Here is an 18,707-nt window from a genome sequence, read left to right as displayed (position 1 = left end):
CAATGTACCTACTGTAGGTCTGCATCAGACCACATTTCACAGTTTCCACAGCCTATTTAAATACTGTACCTGAAAAATCCCATAAGCGTGTGAGATGCATGACTCCCACATCCAGACTTACAATGGGTGAGGCATAGAACCTAGGGCGCAGTCCTATACTGAATTACAGCACATCAATTCAATTTCAGTAATTTCATGACTAGTGCAACAGCAGCACAGTTGCAAAAGAGATTGATTTAAAGAAGAAATTAACTCTCGTTGTGTTGTGGTTTTGGGTTTATTGTGGTCAATCAAGTTGTTTTTCACAACTAATTTTGTGAAAACCAGCCTTGAACATTTGCATTGGCGTATCCCCTAGCAATTCTACTAATGATCAGGCACCTTTGTGCTGCCTTTGTCAAACAAATAGGGCCCTTAAACTGATTCTCTCATTTTTGTGTCACTAACATCTGGAGGCTGTCTCCATTTGAACACACATCAGTGATCACTGTAACAAGTTTCATAAGATGTGCCACTAAATATGAACCAATATTGGCATTGTACACATCATGTATCCATATCTTTTCCTTCAGGATTTTCATTAGATCCATTGCATATGTCGGATCTGTCAAGATTCTAAAATTAGAGCGATTGACTTTGCCCACGCAGTGCCACTGCTTGACTTCTTGGCTTGCTGATTTTCTTTTTATAGGTCAGAAAAATGACCTTTGAACATCTTGTTGATCCAGGGATCCCAAATACTGTGCCAGGGTCTGCTGCCAGGCTTAACCTCATCAGGTCTTTTTAAGAAGTTTTTTTTTTCATATCTACTTTATTTCTACTGGAGCATCCCAAGGCTATGTTTTAGGAGGCATTATGTTGAGACATTGTCTCTAGTATTTTGGTATGCATATTGACACTTAAGGTTTTGTTTCTACTATTACCATGATGTACATGCAGTTATTTATCTTTTTCTTCACTGCGTGTTGATGTTGATCTCTGGTAATAGGGGCGGTCAAAAGAGAGCAGCCATGCTTTTGGTCCAATTTCAAGTACGTATAAACCTGTCATTTTCATTTTCCCATTGCAATGTCTAACAGCAATCAATGCAGAACAAGGCATTGGACAGCACTGTACAGCACAATCAATTTTACTGCCTGAGGTAAAAGCATTAGTTACATAATGCAGTACATAATGCAGTATCCAGCTCCACAATTGACAGTGGAATTTTAACCATATTTTTGTCAGCTCTATAGTGAGTGAACTGGTTCTAGAACATTTCTTTTTAGACAAGAATATTAAATATTCTAATTAGAGGGACAATATAGTTTATCTATTTGTCCATTTGATTATTTTGTATGTCTTTATTAAAATCTTGTATTTTTGAAACCAATCCATTGAAAGTCCATTGAAACAAATTAATGGAATGGCTCAATGTCACACAATAAACAACCTTTCTGCAAGGGTGCAGTGCCATGTCTCAATAATTTATGTATTTGCACATCTGTCCATGTTTTTTTTTTTTTTCTAAAATGTTATTTTCTGTAAATATTAAAATGCATGTTTTGTGCAAGGAAACAGTCCCAGTGGGTAGTTTTGTGATTCACCATGGTGTTTCACGTGATTAACTCCTATCCCCCATTTCCATTGACTGGTTCACATGCAAGCAAGAAAACATACTACATGGTGTAAATTCAAAAACGTTAAATTTACAATACACATTTGCCACTCATTTTTTTTTTTGGAAAGGCAGTAGTATCTCACCGAGAAAATCATCATTGCCAGATAAACTCACTGCTATGTTGAAATCTTTAAACTTTCAAATCTTTCACAATTTGGTGGTGGAAAAGTAATTAGAAGTAATTATTCCCAGATAAATTAGGCGTCAGACTCAACTGAAAGATATGGAGTCGAATCTTATTTTATTGAAGTGGACTTATTTACAGAACATCTTCAGACCATCTTTAGTTTGCACTACCTAAGTTTATATCACGTGGGCTAATGATGTCACCGCGTGGTTAATTTAAATGTTGCCCTTATGTGACCAGCTCAAACTAGTTTTGAGAAACAAAGGACGGGGCAACAGATAACAGAAAGCGGTCTTGGAGTACTGACGAGGGCGGAGTGAGCAGAAACACTCGGAGCAAGGAGTTCATTCGTGAGAAACGCAATCTACTGTGCCAAGTAAGTTGAATAAAATCATGTAATTATTAAAGGTTTTATTGGATGTTCACTGAGCAAATAAAATGTTTATAGGCCTACATAAATTTACATTCGTTTTTAAATCTAGGAATTTAAGTGGAATATGCTAATCACAAATAATATTTGCAAAGTGATGTAACTGTACGTGTTCATAGATAACACCTGTTAAATGCAAACGGGAAATACCAATCAAATGTTCCAGAGGTGGGAAACGTTCGATAAAAATAGCTTATGCTGTGACATGGAATGGCAAAAGTTTGATAAGATGCTTCGAGTTAGCCGTGCGCCACTAAATATTGCTGAATAGTTTGAGAGTAAAGTTTGTTTGTATGTGTACATTTAACTTGGTTAACTTTAATGGTACATATTTTGTGCATTTGTTTTCCTTTATGTTTAAATAAGACTTTAGTAATTGCCAGCGGTGTACCACAAACAAATCGCAGAAATTCGTATGCCCGGCTAAAACAGAAAAAAAAAACTTCGTTTCGTTCTCCTACAGTGTCCCATTTGCGGACAAGTGCCCACAAAGGTTCAAATAATTAACTTTTTCACATTGTCCGAATCATTTGCGTTCTTTTCCTGAGTTTATAAAAGGACATACATAAAATGATAAAATATAGAAAGTTTTGAACTGAGAACTAAAACGGTGCATTTCCATTAAACACATTATTACGCATTTAGAAATGTATGATGTTATTAACCGAAGATGGGTCCTAGTTTTACCGATTTGTACTTGCTTCAAAAGGCAACGATGACGCATTTCGAATTAATAGATAATCCAGTACCATTGTTATACACTGAAATACTGCCCTTAACGCTTTTTGGTTTCATAATGTACTTTTCATCACAAGGGGAACTTGCTGGAACTGCGCGCATACTCGCCATAATGTTCGTCGTAAGCATTTCCATTGAACGCTGTGGGTGCTTCTAGCGCTTGTTGCGTGCCTGTATGTCAAAGGCAAACAATTAATTGGTTAGACCAGAGTAATTGTTTCCTCACTTGAACAATCAATACAATAGGTGTCCCTTATATGTCAGTTATTGGATGGAGGCACAGCACGAATGAATACAGCTACCGACCTTGGTGTAAAGGATTATTAGTATTCAACCACTTTGACACTTTGTTGAACCCTTTTCACAGTCAAGACTGCAAAAGATTGAGAAACTACAGAATTAGTGGATAGCTGTACAATTCCAGAAGAGCAGTGGACAATTGTAAATGTTAGTTTCTGGTTTAAGGTGAAGCAAGGGCATAACTGTGCAAGATTCTTTATCTTGCAGTTTCTTTTAAAGAGGGGCAACATCAGATGGGTTAAGAAAGCGCTACCGTACTTAATGGCTTGTTAAGCACTGTGCTGTTACTGCCTCAGATTTGAATATAATGAAAACTAGACCTCCAATACATTTTAATATTTATTTAAATTATTTTTTTTTACCTTGCTTTGAGTGGATTAGCATTTGAATTAGAAAATTTTGATGCTGATTCCATCTGAACAGCTAACAATCTTAAACTCCACTCAAGATCTATATGGGTAATACAGAGAAAGATGATGCATTAATTTTACTGTGGATAAAATGCAAGATGACAGAGTGTATTTTCATGGAAATAAATGTAGAACAGATAGCAGTCAATTATTGTAAAACAGATAGTGTAAACACTGATATGCCTGGTAAAGCGTGTCGAAGTTGTCAGCACAGACTCTGGGTATGTCTCAGCTTATCCTTTGGAGCAAAACACTGCCAACCCCCCCCCCCCACCCCCACCCCCACCCACCCACCGTCCACCATAGGTCCTGTGATCATCGCTTTGAGAGGGTCCCTGAATGGTTTTGTGTCTTAACATTCTTCAGCCTTTTCTCCCAGCAAACTGAATGAGTGGATAAAAAGTGCTGGGATCACAGGGTTAGAGTGGTGAGGGCCAGCCACTTGTGCACTTTCCTCCTTTCACTGGCCATGACCCTTTTCGCCTGCTCGTTTCTGCATGGCCATCTTTCTTTCTTTCTCGCCTCCGCTTCAGATGCAAAGTAGTGCCTTTTGTGGAGGCCACAGAGAAAAGCTCTTTAGACGGCACCAACTCTGGACTTGTAGTTGCAGATTGCAATCCATGTAAGAGCATGTAGAAGTTCAGGCTACTGTACAAATAAGCTCCATTTTGTTTGCGGCATTGTTGTTTGGAGAACATTGGAGAGAAAGTTGCCTTGAGTGCAGCTTGTGGCCCATACCCTAGGCAAGATCAAATGACCCCTGTAGAGAAGTAAAAGTTAGAAAGCTGGACCTCGTTGTAATTAAACATTTGAAAACAGGGGAAATATAATTATTGGGATAAATAAATGCTTTGAAGCTGTTCTGCATTGTGAATCACGTAGCTTTGAGGGTGATGCTATTCATCAGCTTCAGTGCTTTTACACTAGGCTTTGTTTCATCAGTACATTTTCAATATTCATATTATTTTGAGTCAGCAGAAAGTTGATACTTTTTGTTCTCTTGCAGAGACAGTATTTGTTATTAATTAAACTTTGGCGGCGCCTAAGTGTTTTCTTCTTTTGACTGATGTGTGCTTTCTAAATTAATTTTTTTTAATGTAGGCTTGAGTTTTGTCCTCTAAATAATGGGAGACATTAGTTCCGGATTTGCCCTTCAGATTTCAAAGTAGCATGTTTAAATTTTTACTATTTCAAGCTAGGCTATTGTGATTAGGGTCTATTCATTTGTAGTGACTGCAGCCCCAGTAGTCCCCCTGCAACTGTAGAGCAGTGTTAGAGGGAAATGGACTGGAAATATTGCCCTCTGATCTTTTATATAGCAATTAGACCGATGTCCAAGATATAATTTGAGCTTCCTGCTTGCTTGCAAAATTTACTCTGCTGCTCGGAATGGTGCTTTTTACCCCCTTCCGCCTTGGGTCTTCCTGTCCCTGGTGCTGGTTGACAGAATGGCCTATGAACTTGCCAGGCAGTGCTACATAGCCAACTCTCACAATCCCACTGATGCAGAAAATCAGCTCGGGGCCTTGGCACCGATGCTGTTCCATGACTTCATTCATAATGACAAGAAACCAGAGGATTGTGCTTGGAAAAATTATGCTGAAGAGCAGCTGGAATTTTGCAGTGCTTCTCATCCCTCAAGGGTGACTCCTTTTAGTCAAGGTTTAAGACAAAAGCAAGGCTAGTTCTAATTTGACAAAACGTTTTTCAAAATCAAATGGCACCCTTGATCAGTATTGAAGGGAACTGTAAGGGATACCGATGTGTCTGAATCTCAAAGCTTGTACCTTGTTTACATTTCATATGGAAAGAGGAGGGATTTCCTCCCCATTTTACCAAGTTAAAAGTCGGTGAGCAAAACTGTGCCATGTATTTCAAAGGAGGACATGAATGATGCATGCGTTTCAGTCATTGTCTGCCGAGGAATAGAAACTCTCCTGAAGTGGGCATGGAGGTTGAGTGGACCTTTGTATCCTGTGTCGCATTGTGACCCCTGCTACCTCAAGACCCCTCTTTTCACTGAACCAGTGGGAGTTCTGCCTGCTCGGTCACTAGCTTTTCTGAGAAGAGGAGTAATGCACCCTCGAGTGGTGAAAGGATCCTAGAGAACATCCTGTACTATATTTGAATGCACTCCAAGGTAAACGTGAGAACACGGGGTATATTACAACCAAGGCGTTTTTATCATTAAACTTTCTTGTGTCTGATTTGTGCTGAGACTTTCCTTTTCTTAGTTTTAATATTACTTTAGAAATTGAATTGTGCTACAATCTAAAGCTAACTGCGAATAAAAACCAGTCCGGCTTAGTATAGGTATTTTTGTCACGCTAGGAAAGCAGGTAGATTTAGATCATTTCTGTTGAAGCAAAAAGAAAAAAAAAAGAAACGTGTTGAATGGATGAAGTCGGTGCCCATTTAGACCATCCTCTGAAAGCCTCTGGAAAAGTGTTTCAGTTGAGACTACTGATGTGAAGCTCCATGGACCTCATGAGTGCCATGAGAGGCCAAATGTTGTCCTTCACTGCTTTGTTTTTCATGTAATTGCAAGACTATGTATTTACATATAAAAATGAGTTCAAATGAGTCATTGAAAAAACTTAGTCGCTCCCCCCATATATGGGTCCTGAAGTCTGACTCGCACATGAGAACTGGAGACCTAGAAGGGATTGGAATCCATGCTGGCTTGTATCCTGTAGAAATGCTTGTGGATAAGGCTGCATGCAGTGCATCCGCTAACCACAGCCTGCCCTGTCCAAATCTGAAGGGAGTGCCAAGTTTTTCCCAGAAGAGGAATTTTAAGTGGCTTTTATTTGTAGAGTCCAACCCTTGTTCCTGGTTACACATCATGTCCGGGACATTTCTTTATTTCCAAGACAATCTTACCAAATGGATGACCAATGAGGCACAGTTAACCAATTGTTATGGCTAAATGCTAAATTTGGTCTCCCTCAAAATCACATGGCCGGTGCTAGGTTTGTTTTCCTTTTATTAATGGCAGTAAAGTGTTAGTGTTAAGAGAGAGTGTATTTCTTGGATAAAGATTTTTTTTGCACTGCGAAGCCACTAAGTGTTTGAAACTACAAAAAAAGAAACATTCCTGCTGAGTAGTTTGCACATTTTTTGCAAATTTTGTGTACAATTTATTTGCTTTTGATCAAAGTTCAGAAGGAAGTAGGACACCATTACTGACAGTAGGAAGTTTTCAAAAATGCATGCATTTGCATTCACAAATAGGGAATTGCATAATCAAAGTATTTATTTAGTATACATATATGTTCAAATTCAGCTGGACAGACAAAAGATTTGGCTCTAAGGCACACCATGGGACCTCTGTTTTCTTTCCTTTAAAAAGAAATAAAAAAGAGGCCAGAAAAGGCCTTATTTTGAACCAAGGGATCTGTATTCCTCGCAGAGGGTAATAAAAGCCATTCAGGGACAGCTAGGCCTCAATCTCGGCAGGGCCTGGTGGCCGAGGTGAAACCTGCTGAGTGCCGTTTCTCTCCAAACAAAAGGGTTGCCTGGAGAAGCCCTCGGTGTCCATGGCCCGGGGAAGAATGCCATTGGAACTGCCGGCTGGTATGGAAAAAAATACAACAAAAAAAAACTTTCAGAGCCTGCCTTCTGAAACGGGACTCGTCCGTAATTTTTAACAGCGGCACAAAGAGCGAGGGAAAGATTTATGGAGTCGGGAGTGTTTAGTCACGCTCTGCTGGGTTTCTGCCGCTTAATTATGTTTGTTGCGGGGCAGCCGGCTTTACTGGGTCAACAGAATATTTTATGAACTGGTTTTAAGAGAGTGTTAAGTGTACGCTTCCGTCGGCCTGCCGGCCTCAGCCTTTGTTTCCCCCGAGGGTTTTATTTGCTGTGCCTTCGGTGTGAGGAGTGGCCAGATAAATAACCGGCGCTTTATACACAAACCCAGGTAAAAACCACTCAATCCGTGCGTGGCAGCTCGGCGAGGAAACATTCGGGTAGCCCGGCCAACGTGATAAGCATATGGAATTGGTCTCCCTAACTGCTGAGATAATGGCATTCTTTCACCTGAAGGCCATGCTTCAGAGAGCAATTAATATTCCGGCTGAATGGATGGAATTTTTCCAGTCTATCTGCTTACTTTGGGAGGAGCGGACCCCTGCCAGAACAGTCGATTTGGCCCTGGTTTATGTCCTTCCCAGCTACAGCAGTGGGTGCCCGTTGGTAGGGGAGAGTTCAGAGTGAGTTGGACTGTAGCGGCTACAGATGGGACTGCTACCATTGGCCCGTTTCTGTTTATGCTGGGCTACAGTGGCCAATAAGCCTGGGTTTGCCATTTGAATAGCTAAATTTAATGCCTTTAGCACTTTATAACATTGCTCTGACTACTGAAACTACAATAACTATGAAGGACATTAATTCTATATCATGCAGTTTTTGCAAGCAAAATTACACTGCTGCTGGGAATTGTATTTTCCTGAAATATGAATATTCTATGCTGCGCAACATTTAAAGCAGGATCAGAAACAAAGTTTTTTAGGGATATAAAGCAGTCAGTATGATGGCAGTTTCATTCAGCCTGTCACTGCATGGTAGCCTTTCCTCTTAAGTCTTGCATATTATATCGATTTATTATGCAAAATGGTATCCTACCTTTCTGACCATTTGCCTCAAGGCTCAGCACCTGGACTCGATCAGCTGCTTTGTTTTGAAGCAGGAACAGGAAACAGGACCTTTGCAAAAATTGGCCCTGATTGTTTACTTTGATTTTTCATATGGTTCAGATTGTTGTGATAAAACTTTTGCAAATAACTGATTTATTCTGCATTATATATTCATTATGTAAATTTAACCCTGTCTTTTGGTGTCTGGTTAAAGTTAGAGTGAAATCCTGATTCTTCTAGTGTTCAATATGATATGAGCTTTGCAGAATGATGGAGCTGTGCTCTTAAGTGTTCCTCTGCTTTGCATTTCGACAGACACCCTTTCGTTTGCTTTTATAAAGTAAATTAGTCTCTGTGCCCCACTATATTGTGTATGGAATATTAATTTGGGTACAGCACATATGATGAAAGGTGTACAGTTTGAGTCCTGGGTGAGATGCTACAGTATGTTTGAACCCTTGGTCGAAGCATTTCATGTGAAGTGTTGAAGTAATGATCCAGCTCAAAATGCCTTGCATATTGCAGTGTAAAATTATATTTAATGAGACATCCAGATAGTGCCTAGTAAGCAAGTATCGAGCAGAGTTATGAGCAGTCTAGTAATATGGGTTGTTACATACATTTTTTTTGTATATCCCATAAACAACATAAATCACCACCATGCACATTCCTCTTGGCTTCCGTGTTGTGGCAGTAATTATTCAAGTGGAAACAGAAGAGAAAGGCAGGATTAACACATTTGCTCTTTGCTAATCCTGTCCAGTGCCCTCTTTTTAATAAGAAGCACACTTGTGTGGAGGCCAGGGGCATGCTGTTACAACTTTCAATGAGCGCCACAAAAAACGAATAAAGCCGCACAAACTTTGATTTGATGGTGGTTTGGTTCAACTTGCAGATGATTAAAAGAAAGCTGGGTTTGCTTGGATATGCACCGAAGAACACCCTTTTATTTTGTATTTTTAGGGGATTGTGCTTCCTTGTTTGGCCTCTTCCTGGAATAGTAAGAATGAGTTTTTTTCTGTAGTTTCTATAGTATCTGCTGAAGGAATGTCACTTGACAATGAAGTTGCTTCTCTGTGGAGTATATACCATGGTCATTTAAAATCAGCTGTCAAAGTTCAAAAGCGCCACTTGCCAGATATATTGTCCCTGGCAAGCATTGTCTCTGAAAGGATTGCCATAGATAGTGTTCAATGAAATATCGTTCCACCTATTTTTCAGTTGGTATTAGGGATGTCGCAATGCCTAACTTTAGTAGTTGATACCAATACCAGTGAAATTCCACGATTCCTAATTCGATACCATGGTAAAAAAAGAAATCCGATGTACTTTAGCAAACACTCCTTCATTAACGCTAAGGTGTACGGTCCCGAATATGTGATTAGAATGGTCTTAACTGAACATTGTAATGCTGATGTAAAAATCACTACTGATACAATGGATTTCTAGAACCCTGTCTTGTCATTTTCAAATGTGATTTCTCTTCTGAGGGGTTTTAAAAAGCTGTGACACTGAAAAAAACTAGAACAGTGGCATGTAGTCTTTAATGACGTAACAGTTAACAGTAAATGGTAATGGTAAATGGACTGCATTTATATAGCGCTTTTATCCAAAGCGCTTTACAATTGATGCCTCTCATTCGCCAGAGCAGTTAGAAGTTAGGGGTTAGGTGTCTTGCTCAAGGACACTTCGACATGCCCAGGGCGGGGTTTGAACCGGCAACCCTCCGACTGCCAGACAATCGGTCTTACCTCCTGAGCTATATCGCCCCTTGTACACAGCAACTAGTAGCTTCAAGTAGCTTACTTAACCAACCATTATTCAAATAAACCCTATTGCGCTTGCATTTTGTAATATATGTAGACTGTGTGTGCACGTGAGCACGGAAATGCATTTCTCACAGAAAATGTTAACTTTTTTAAACTTCACTGCAGTGGTGATAAACTTGCAAGAAGTAGGCCTAAGTGCTTGTGTGTTATTAACCTTTATTGATCACTGTATAATGCTAGTATGATGTAGCCAATACAGGCCAACAGCCTTATTCCATAAAATCGATTCTTAATGTTGCCTGTTGGCCTTGGGGTTCTTAGACAAAAATAGCCTCATGGAAGAAGACATTATTTAAATGAATGTTTTAAACTGCTGATTAAAAATGACCATTATGTGAGTGGCTGACTGCCGTTAAAGTAGGTGTGGCCTCCACTTGATTCCAAGAAACAGGATCGTATTTGAAGGAAGTCTGTCTTCACTGATATTTTCCTGCACATCCTGCTGGAAACCAGTGACCACTGAGAAGTTTACCACAGCCAAAAGGCACCATATTATCGATACATACACAGAATCCTGACTGCTGGACAGGTCTAGATAATGTACTGTTTCAGCGATGCCTTGCAGCTCTACCTATTTGACAATTTATATGAAGGGCAGTTGGCCAGCAGTGTGCTGTGATGGTTTTTCCTAGCTTTGTTGATTGCTTTATTTGGTTCTTATGCTTGCATGTTGAGATGAACTGGCTTAAATGTCTGGTCTGTCCATGGTTGACAAATGAGCTATTCTTAATTTTATGTGCTTTCCCGTTCTTCATATCAGGGCTGGGCAGTCCTTGTTCTAAAGGACATTTTGTCTACTCACTTCCCTATGGAGCATTTAAATGCATCATTAAACCACCACCAGATTATCTAACCACATAGTTTAGCTATAAGCTAGTAGTGTTCTTTTTAAGTTCACAGTTACAGAAAAATATTATGGAGGAGACAAATTGTACCATTTCCCAGTCCTACTTTTTTTTTAATTTTAAAGAAAAACACAACTGCCTCAAAACATCCATCTCTACATCCTTTGACACAGAAGTGGAAGGCTCCATATTCATGAGAGCAGTCGTGCTGTGCTGAAGTGCCCTTTGATAATTTTGTTATAGCATGGAAATGCATGACTAGTGCACAGTGCAGCCAACAGCAATCAATATGAATTAAGATGTGGTATCACTGCCATCCCAGCAAATAAAGTACAGAGACAAATTGTGAATGTTGATGATTTATTCTAACTTTGATGGGAAGTCAGGGAGTGTATAATGTCATCATGTATTTTGCAGAATACTAAGACAGTTACTGTATTTCATTACAGATGTAAATTTAAAATGAGCATTCAAGATCACAGATGCTTTCAGGAAATTCAATATAAGAGTTTTGGGGTTGCCTTTAGGTACGTAACATCCATAAAGTTCAAATGGGAGCCAAATATTGTCTCCTTCTCAGTAATGCAGATTCAAATACCCCCATCCAATCAAATGACACACTTTTGGGATTTGGCCAGATTATTTTCCTTTTATAAATATATTTTGGTGCTGTTTTTTATTTTTATTTTTATTTTTTTCCAGTACTGAAATTTTGGTAGCTTATTTCATCACCTTTTGGCATTTGACTTTTGTTTGAATTTGAACTTGTTTAACTGTTATTACCCCAGGGATAAGTGTATGCTATGTATAAAAGAGCCAATTACTGTGTGGAAATGCTTTTTGCTTGAGTAGTAAGTGCCACTTTCCAAAGCATGTCAAAACTAGGCAGGTATTTCCTTGATAGCTATGGTACAGATCCCGATGACTCATTGCATACTGGTTATTGCATGTGGTGGCTAATAGAGCTAACACTAGTGCCTTAAGTGTCATTTCCATTCTGTAATGAGGGCTTGCATATGCATTGTGGATGTATTTTCATTTTCTGGCTTCAACATTGTGCTATCTATTGTGCAGTGTATTTTTGATTGCCATGGTTACCATTTACAGCCAGTCCCAAGATGTTCTCTCAATAATAGCTGTTTGCTCTCGATTGAACGGCAGGAAGGTCACCGCAGGAGGAGGGCAAATGAACCTAAAACTTTGAGGAAAAAGTTGAGTGTGTGTGTCTAGGACACCTCAAGCACTGTTAATTCACCTCTGAAGACACCCCAGGAGGCCAGTCCTGCTGGGCACCCAACAGCATCCTCCCTATTCACTGACACAGTAGCAGCTACCACTTGTGACTCCATCACTTGGTCTCTGTGGGCACACACAATAGATTCTTGTGACCATCAAAGAAAGCAGAGATAAAGATATTGTCCTGACCTGTACTGTACACCTAACATTCCCTTCTTTTATCAGTAGTTTTTGCAGGTGGTCAGTTTCAGTATAGTATGTGTGTCCTCTCCCTTGCTTTAATGCTAGTTTCACCCACTGAAGGCCCAAGCGTGTTTTCTTTGTCAGAGTAAACTGACAATTGAGAAACTGCTGTGTCACTGCCTCTTGTTTGCACTCTTCCAGTACAATAGCCCATGTAACCAGTTGGTTGGAAGGAATGTATTGACTACTGCCGATGCATGGCATTCACATAATTTTGAGTAATACAGGTGGATATTTCATGAAATAGTTCAGTCATCCAAAGGTATCTTAAATTAATCTTGTTTGTTTCTTGAGTTTGCGTACAGAAAGGTACCTGATTTGATTTAAATTTTTTACTTATTAACATTGAAAGTTGAAATGACTACTTTAAACTTTGTTCATAAAAATAGTTCACCTTATTCTGTATTTGCAAATATAGTGATAGTCTCTAAAGATCATTACATTGAAGATAGTGTTGACTTAGGCTCATAGAGTTTAGTAAAAAAAAAAATAATAACATATATTTGTATCTGAAATTACATTTATATGGAGTATTTCAATATATGAACAATTATATAAACAATTTCTTTACAGTATGTTTTAAATGTATATCAGGAACTCCTTTTCTCAACTCCTCGTGCTTATAAGGAAACATACTAATCAGTTACATTCCAGAAGTAGTTTTAAAGTTATATTCAAGTTAAATTAAACAACAATTGCAGTTATTTCAGCATACTGGATCTAGTAAGTTGAAGATGAAAAAAGTGTTTTATTTGGGCGTGCTTTAACAATTATTTTGCTTCCACTTAACCCCAGTGTCATTTAGCCTTTGTCTTCTCCCAAGCTACAGCAGTACATTTGTATTCATAACTTCACATCATAACAAACCTTGTTTTGACTGAAATGCAAAAATGACAGTGTCTTTTCTATCAGTATGTAAATCATATTGAAAAAGTGGACATATAAACAATGAATATTATTCTTCTGTCACTTGCATCACATAGAAATATGCCACCGTTGAAGGTCTTCCTCTCGGGAAGGAAGCATCAGTGAAACAGTTTATACTGAAAATGGTTCCATTATAAACATTTATTTGATGTAACAAATGTATTTGAGTTAGTCAGAGAACATGCAATGAATCAGTTGGCTTTAAATTTGTTGTTACAGTACACATTAAACAGACTTGAACACCTAGATACTGAGTGCCATCCTTAGACTGTGATTTCAGAAGGTAATACATTCTTGTCGGAATCAGAATGCTATCTTTAAATGTTCACACACTAAATGCACAATTCTCTCTGCAAAGATGGTTCAAGGGGATCTGTAATTTTAAGAACAAGTCAGAGGCAATTGCATAAGATCTGCCTCAGACCAGAGGTAATATTGATTTTCTCATTTTGCGGTTGTGACTGTAATAATCCCTCTTTCTCTCTCCCCCCTCTCTCTCCCATCTCTCTATCATGCTATCTCTCTCTGTAGAATGCGGGGTATGTTATCAGTTGTTCTTGTAGTGGTGGTGGCCTTAATGATGGTGACTGCAGAAGCTGGAAGGGGCAAGAAAGGTGAAGAACATCAGGCTAACTGCTTCCAAACTATCAGATAATACTAATCGAATGCACTTATTGTTCACTATCCAGTTTACTAATAATCTACTATCCATGCAATGGCTTGTAATTAAACTAATAAATTATTACTTTTAGCATACATCCCAAGACACAATATGTACATGTTTAAATTCAGATGTTTCAAAATTTTGGTGCAGAGAGAGGCAAAGGTGCCAAGGCAACATCTGACTGCACAGAATGGACCTATGGCAACTGTGTGCCCAACAATGGAGACTGCGGCCTTGGAGTCAGAGAGGGCACCTGCAACGATCAGACCAAGAAGCTCAAGTGCAAAGTTCCTTGCAACTGGAAGAAGGAGTTTGGCGGTAAGTTGGGGACACCCTGTTCTTTAAATGAAAGTATGCTTTGTGTCAAGTGCTAACGGCTCCTCTTGTGATCGTTTCAGTACTTCATGTGCAGATCTTTTTTAGTGACTGTTGAGACTGAAAAATACTGTAAGGATTTTTTCTTATTTTATGTGTTTTGTGTAGCATATTGTGCTATGACATTTATATATTGCAAATATTTCCCATTTGGCATGCCAAACAGGAAAGTTCGAATTTTCAAGATTTTTTAAATATCAAGAAATTTTTTATATTAATCCTGGGACTTAATTAGGGATGGATATGAGTACACAAGGATTTGAGTGCTTGAAATCACTTTACAGTACTTAGGGCGTGATATTTGAAAATAAATTGTGACTAAATGTGTTTAGCTTCATTTATTTTTACATGGCTGCTTTAGCAATTTATTGTTTTATGGGTAATGATGTTAGTTTCAGAAATCTGGCTTCGCAGTCTGTAGCTACAGTATTTCAGCTGGCTTAAGGTGAGTTTTCAGCATAGTTGGTCTCATGAAGGATAGAAATCCAATCAATTCTAAGCAATCTTGAGGGTTCAGTTGTTCAGTGTGCATCATATAAAACAATTATTTTTAAATAATAGATCTCATATGCGAAATGACTGAACATTCACAACTGCAGAAGCAGTAACAGGTGCGTGAAGTAAAAAAAAAAAAAAAATCAATGGGCAGTTGACGCTATGGAACAAATTCCAGTAAAATGCATTGATGGACCGGTGAAAATTGCATTTCGGTCCATCGTGGAAAGAAAGTATGCTTTTTGCCTTAGAACCTGAACTACATCATGCTCAAAATGCATTAGGTCTAGTAAAATAATAAAACAGGACTTCACTACCGTGGGTCCATTTGTATGCTTTTAATGTTTTGTAAATTGCGAGGTTTGAGTCTGATGAAATGTATTGTCACTGACACTTTACTGCAACGGGGGAAGGAGAGCTGAGCAACAACTCTGTTGACGGGGGCCTTCAAACATAACAACTGGCAAGGACTGGTATCTTGATCTCAGCACATTCTAGAGTCTACATTGCCACACTGTGTTCCTCCCAGCACTGGGCAATATTGTGAAAATGCTGTAGGCTACAGATCACTCTGTAGGCTGTGTCAAGGTTGACAGTTCCCATCCAGAACTGCCAAAAAGTCACAGTAAGCACTAACTGGGGAGGAAATTGCAGAAATGGTAAAAAAAATTGCGAAAGTAATAGAACTGCCAAAAATGGCAAAGATCATGGGATGGGCTCTGTACGGCGCAATTTTAGATTTGTAATCAAACGGTTCACATGTGGTTAAAAGGCCAAACCATAGGCTGGCCAAAATAAACTGTTTGGAACATCATGATGAAAAAGAGCGCTGCTGTTGGCATCTGAAATAAAAAGATTTTTTTAAGTTGCCTGGACTTGTCCTAGTGTTTCTGCACAGCTAAGGTTCTTTTATGGCTGAAGCTAGCACCAGGCAGGAGCAATGGTCTCTGACCAATATGGACATAATGTGTTTCAATATTAATCTCGGATGATGCAAGATATATTTGGCTTTTTAATAAGATGAAACATTAACGGAGGACACTGGACATCCCATATCCCAAATTAAGCGTATTAAGCCCAAACTCAATTGGCAGCTAATTACATTAGAAAGGGCTGTTACAAATACTGAAAGTGAGATTGCATTTTCCTGGAAATGCTTTTTAATGCAATCTTTATTAATACATGTCTCTTTCTATACTAATAAATCTGCAGTACTCTCAGAAAGCAGATTTAGTTTTCTCATTGCTTTTGTGCATTATACGGTGTCAAAGAGGGATTATCTAGAGTTTTTTTTTTAATGAAATGCAAATTACATATGCATGTATATTCTGTCAAATTATATGCAACACATGATTGTACTGTAACTGCGTCTAGCAAAAACATGGCAATGGCTTAATAAGTAAAATTATACGAATGCTAGAAAAATGAACGAGGGCTGTATCTGTTTTGCCTTTCAGCCGACTGCAAGTACAAGTTTGGCAGCTGGGGAGAGTGTGATATGACCACTGGCTTGAAGACCCGATCTGGAACCCTGAAAAAAGCCCTGTACAATGCTCAGTGCCAGACAACCAGGAGTGTGACCAAACCCTGCCCAAAGACCAAGACAAAGGCCAAAGGTCGGTTTGATGCGGTAAAGAAAAGTGGCCTGTGGCTGCCAAAGCAATCGGAGAAAGTCCACGAACATGCTTATAAGCTAGAAAAAATCTTATGAATTCCAAGCAGCTGCTGTAATATCTAGGGCATGCTTGGAGTACAGTAATGATGAGTTATTAAAATTTCAGATGGTGAGACTCTTGGATGTTCCTCAGTTATTGGATACCACTGGATAGCATTTCATGTGGAAATATCAGGGAATGGGCCCAAAATGAATTGTGTACTGAAACCGTTTTAAAGATTTTGCCATGCTCCTTGGTTGCAATAAGAAAAACAACCTTTCTCTCGTGCTATGAGATGACCTTCTCAGCAAAGAGCAGTTTGGCTTGGTGAGGTTATGGCACAAAAGTAAAAAGTGTTTGTAGCATTGTCAGGAAAAATCACATTAGAGTCCTAATGTGATTAGAGACCTGGGATTGAAGGTAATGATATTGGTGGAATTCTCCATTTAATATGGTAGTGCGAGGACTTTTATTTTGCACTCCTTTGTAGCAAAAATGCTTAATAATGTATTAGTATCCACATCACACATACATCTTGCATAGAGATTAATTAAAATAATACTTCTGGGTGGTATCACACAATTAGGTTTCATAGATGTGAGAGAAAATAGACTGGACGTTGTGCATGTAATTGTGATGTGGGCCAGGCCATTGGAGACTTTGATGTTGGCTGCTTCATTGGAGCACCTTGCTGCCAGGGAAGTTGTTTTTACTTCCCTCTGATGCTGATTTCTCTGTGTTGTGCATTTTATTCCCCCACAGGAAAGAAGGGAAAAGGGAAAGAGCACTAAAGAGAGTTGGAGCCTTGCGATGTAACAGGCCTCTCCTCCGGATTTACCGCACCAGCACAATCTTCCTTTCTTTGCCAAACATCTCGGACCACGCTCAAGGTATCACTGCAGCCATAATTGCTGCCCTCCTGAAAAAAAGCAAAAACAAAACAAAATGCATACTATTTCTTATTTTATGAAACCAGTGTTTGTAATGTACAGTATCCTTTCTCTTATATGTAGGCAAACTTAAATATGTAATCAAAGACAAGTCCCTTTCCTGTTACTGATTTTTTTAAAAGTCAATATTCTTTTGAAATGGTGGATTTGGCCAAGAAATTCTGAATGAAAATTCTTGGTATGGCTAAGGCTTTTTTTCTTGTTTTCTTTTTGACTACCAGTTAGACCTACTAACAGAACTGAACAGGTTTCTCCAGTGAATTTGAAATGTGTGCCAAGTACTAAACTCATAGGGCCCAAATCACCTAATTATTGTAGAGGATAGCTGTATGCATATTTTATGTATGAAAAGATGTAGGGTTTGAATGCTCAACGGATTAGAATTTTGATTATTCAAAATGATGTGTGGGTAGCAGATACTATTGCCATTGTTATATATAGGTTTTGTTTGAAACAAAGCTTATGTGAGCCTATTTGAGTGTGTATGTATAATCTGTATGCACACAGACATAATAGTAAGTTTTATTGTATTCACAAATGCTGTCAACAAGAAAATGGACCATTCCCAATAAATACACTTTCTTAAAACAACCTTTCAAGAGCTTGCCTCGTATTTCCGTTCAATCCCATTGTGTTCTTTCTTGATACTTAAAAGATCAGCTAATATTTTGTGCTGGCTTTCTTCTTCCACTGATACATTATGTTGGTAATTGCTACCCTCTAAAAAACCAGTGGAACTATCCCCCACCCCCAGATCCACTGTAGGATTTCAAATCTAGAAACATCTTGTCTTGGATTCTTACAGGTTTTGTGTTATTACTGCAATTGTGCAGAACTGAGGTTTTTCTCTCAGTATAGATGCCCTATCATACAGCCCTACTGTGCATAATAATATAGGCCTGTATAATAAAAATGGATTAGTATTTTGTTTACATACATTCATACATGCATATGTATGCATGCACGCATACACACAATAGATATGTTCTTTAGGATGCAGAACTTGAAAATGTGGGAAAACAAAGTACAGAATCCACACTTGTTATTAGTTAGCCATATCCATTTCAAGCTGCAGCATAAGCAGTAATGTATTCTACAATTATAATAGTCTGGTCTCTCCCAAGAAGTGCACAAGTTCTAAAGCAAACATACTAAACTCTTAATTGCTATGTATAATTAAGCACAC

At 38.7% G+C, this 18,707-nt stretch overlaps 1 protein-coding gene across 1 annotated transcript; it reads left to right on the top strand.

The window, feature by feature from the left end:
* The first annotated feature begins 2,003 nt into the window (after positions 1–2,003).
* On the top strand, positions 2,004–18,112 carry mdka (midkine a). Its single transcript, XM_064336300.1, has 5 exons — positions 2,004–2,163; positions 13,914–13,996; positions 14,197–14,364; positions 16,374–16,532; positions 17,334–18,112. Exons 2-5 carry the CDS (start codon positions 13,915–13,917, stop codon positions 17,360–17,362), a joined length of 438 nt encoding a protein of 145 aa, XP_064192370.1. The 5' UTR covers positions 2,004–2,163; position 13,914; the 3' UTR covers positions 17,363–18,112.
* The last annotated feature ends 595 nt before the right edge of the window (positions 18,113–18,707 follow it).

The sequence above is a fragment of the Anguilla rostrata genome, chromosome 5, assembly GCF_018555375.3.
Source record: "Anguilla rostrata isolate EN2019 chromosome 5, ASM1855537v3, whole genome shotgun sequence".
NCBI classification, from domain to species: Eukaryota; Metazoa; Chordata; class Actinopteri; order Anguilliformes; family Anguillidae; genus Anguilla; species Anguilla rostrata.
The sequence above is the reverse complement of the archived record's forward strand: the minus strand, read 5'-3'. Positions and strand labels throughout refer to the sequence as shown.

Bases quoted from the DNA above. Each gene is read 5' to 3' on its own strand.
- mdka (XM_064336300.1), top strand. From the start codon at position 13,915: ATGCGGGGTATGTTATCAGTTGTTCTTGTAGTGGTGGTGGCCTTAATG. The intron at 13,997-14,196 runs GTGAAGAACATC...ATTTTGGTGCAG, and splicing joins AGCTGGAAGGGGCAAGAAAG to AGAGAGGCAAAGGTGCCAAG. The intron at 14,365-16,373 runs GTAAGTTGGGGA...TTTGCCTTTCAG, and splicing joins CTGGAAGAAGGAGTTTGGCG to CCGACTGCAAGTACAAGTTT.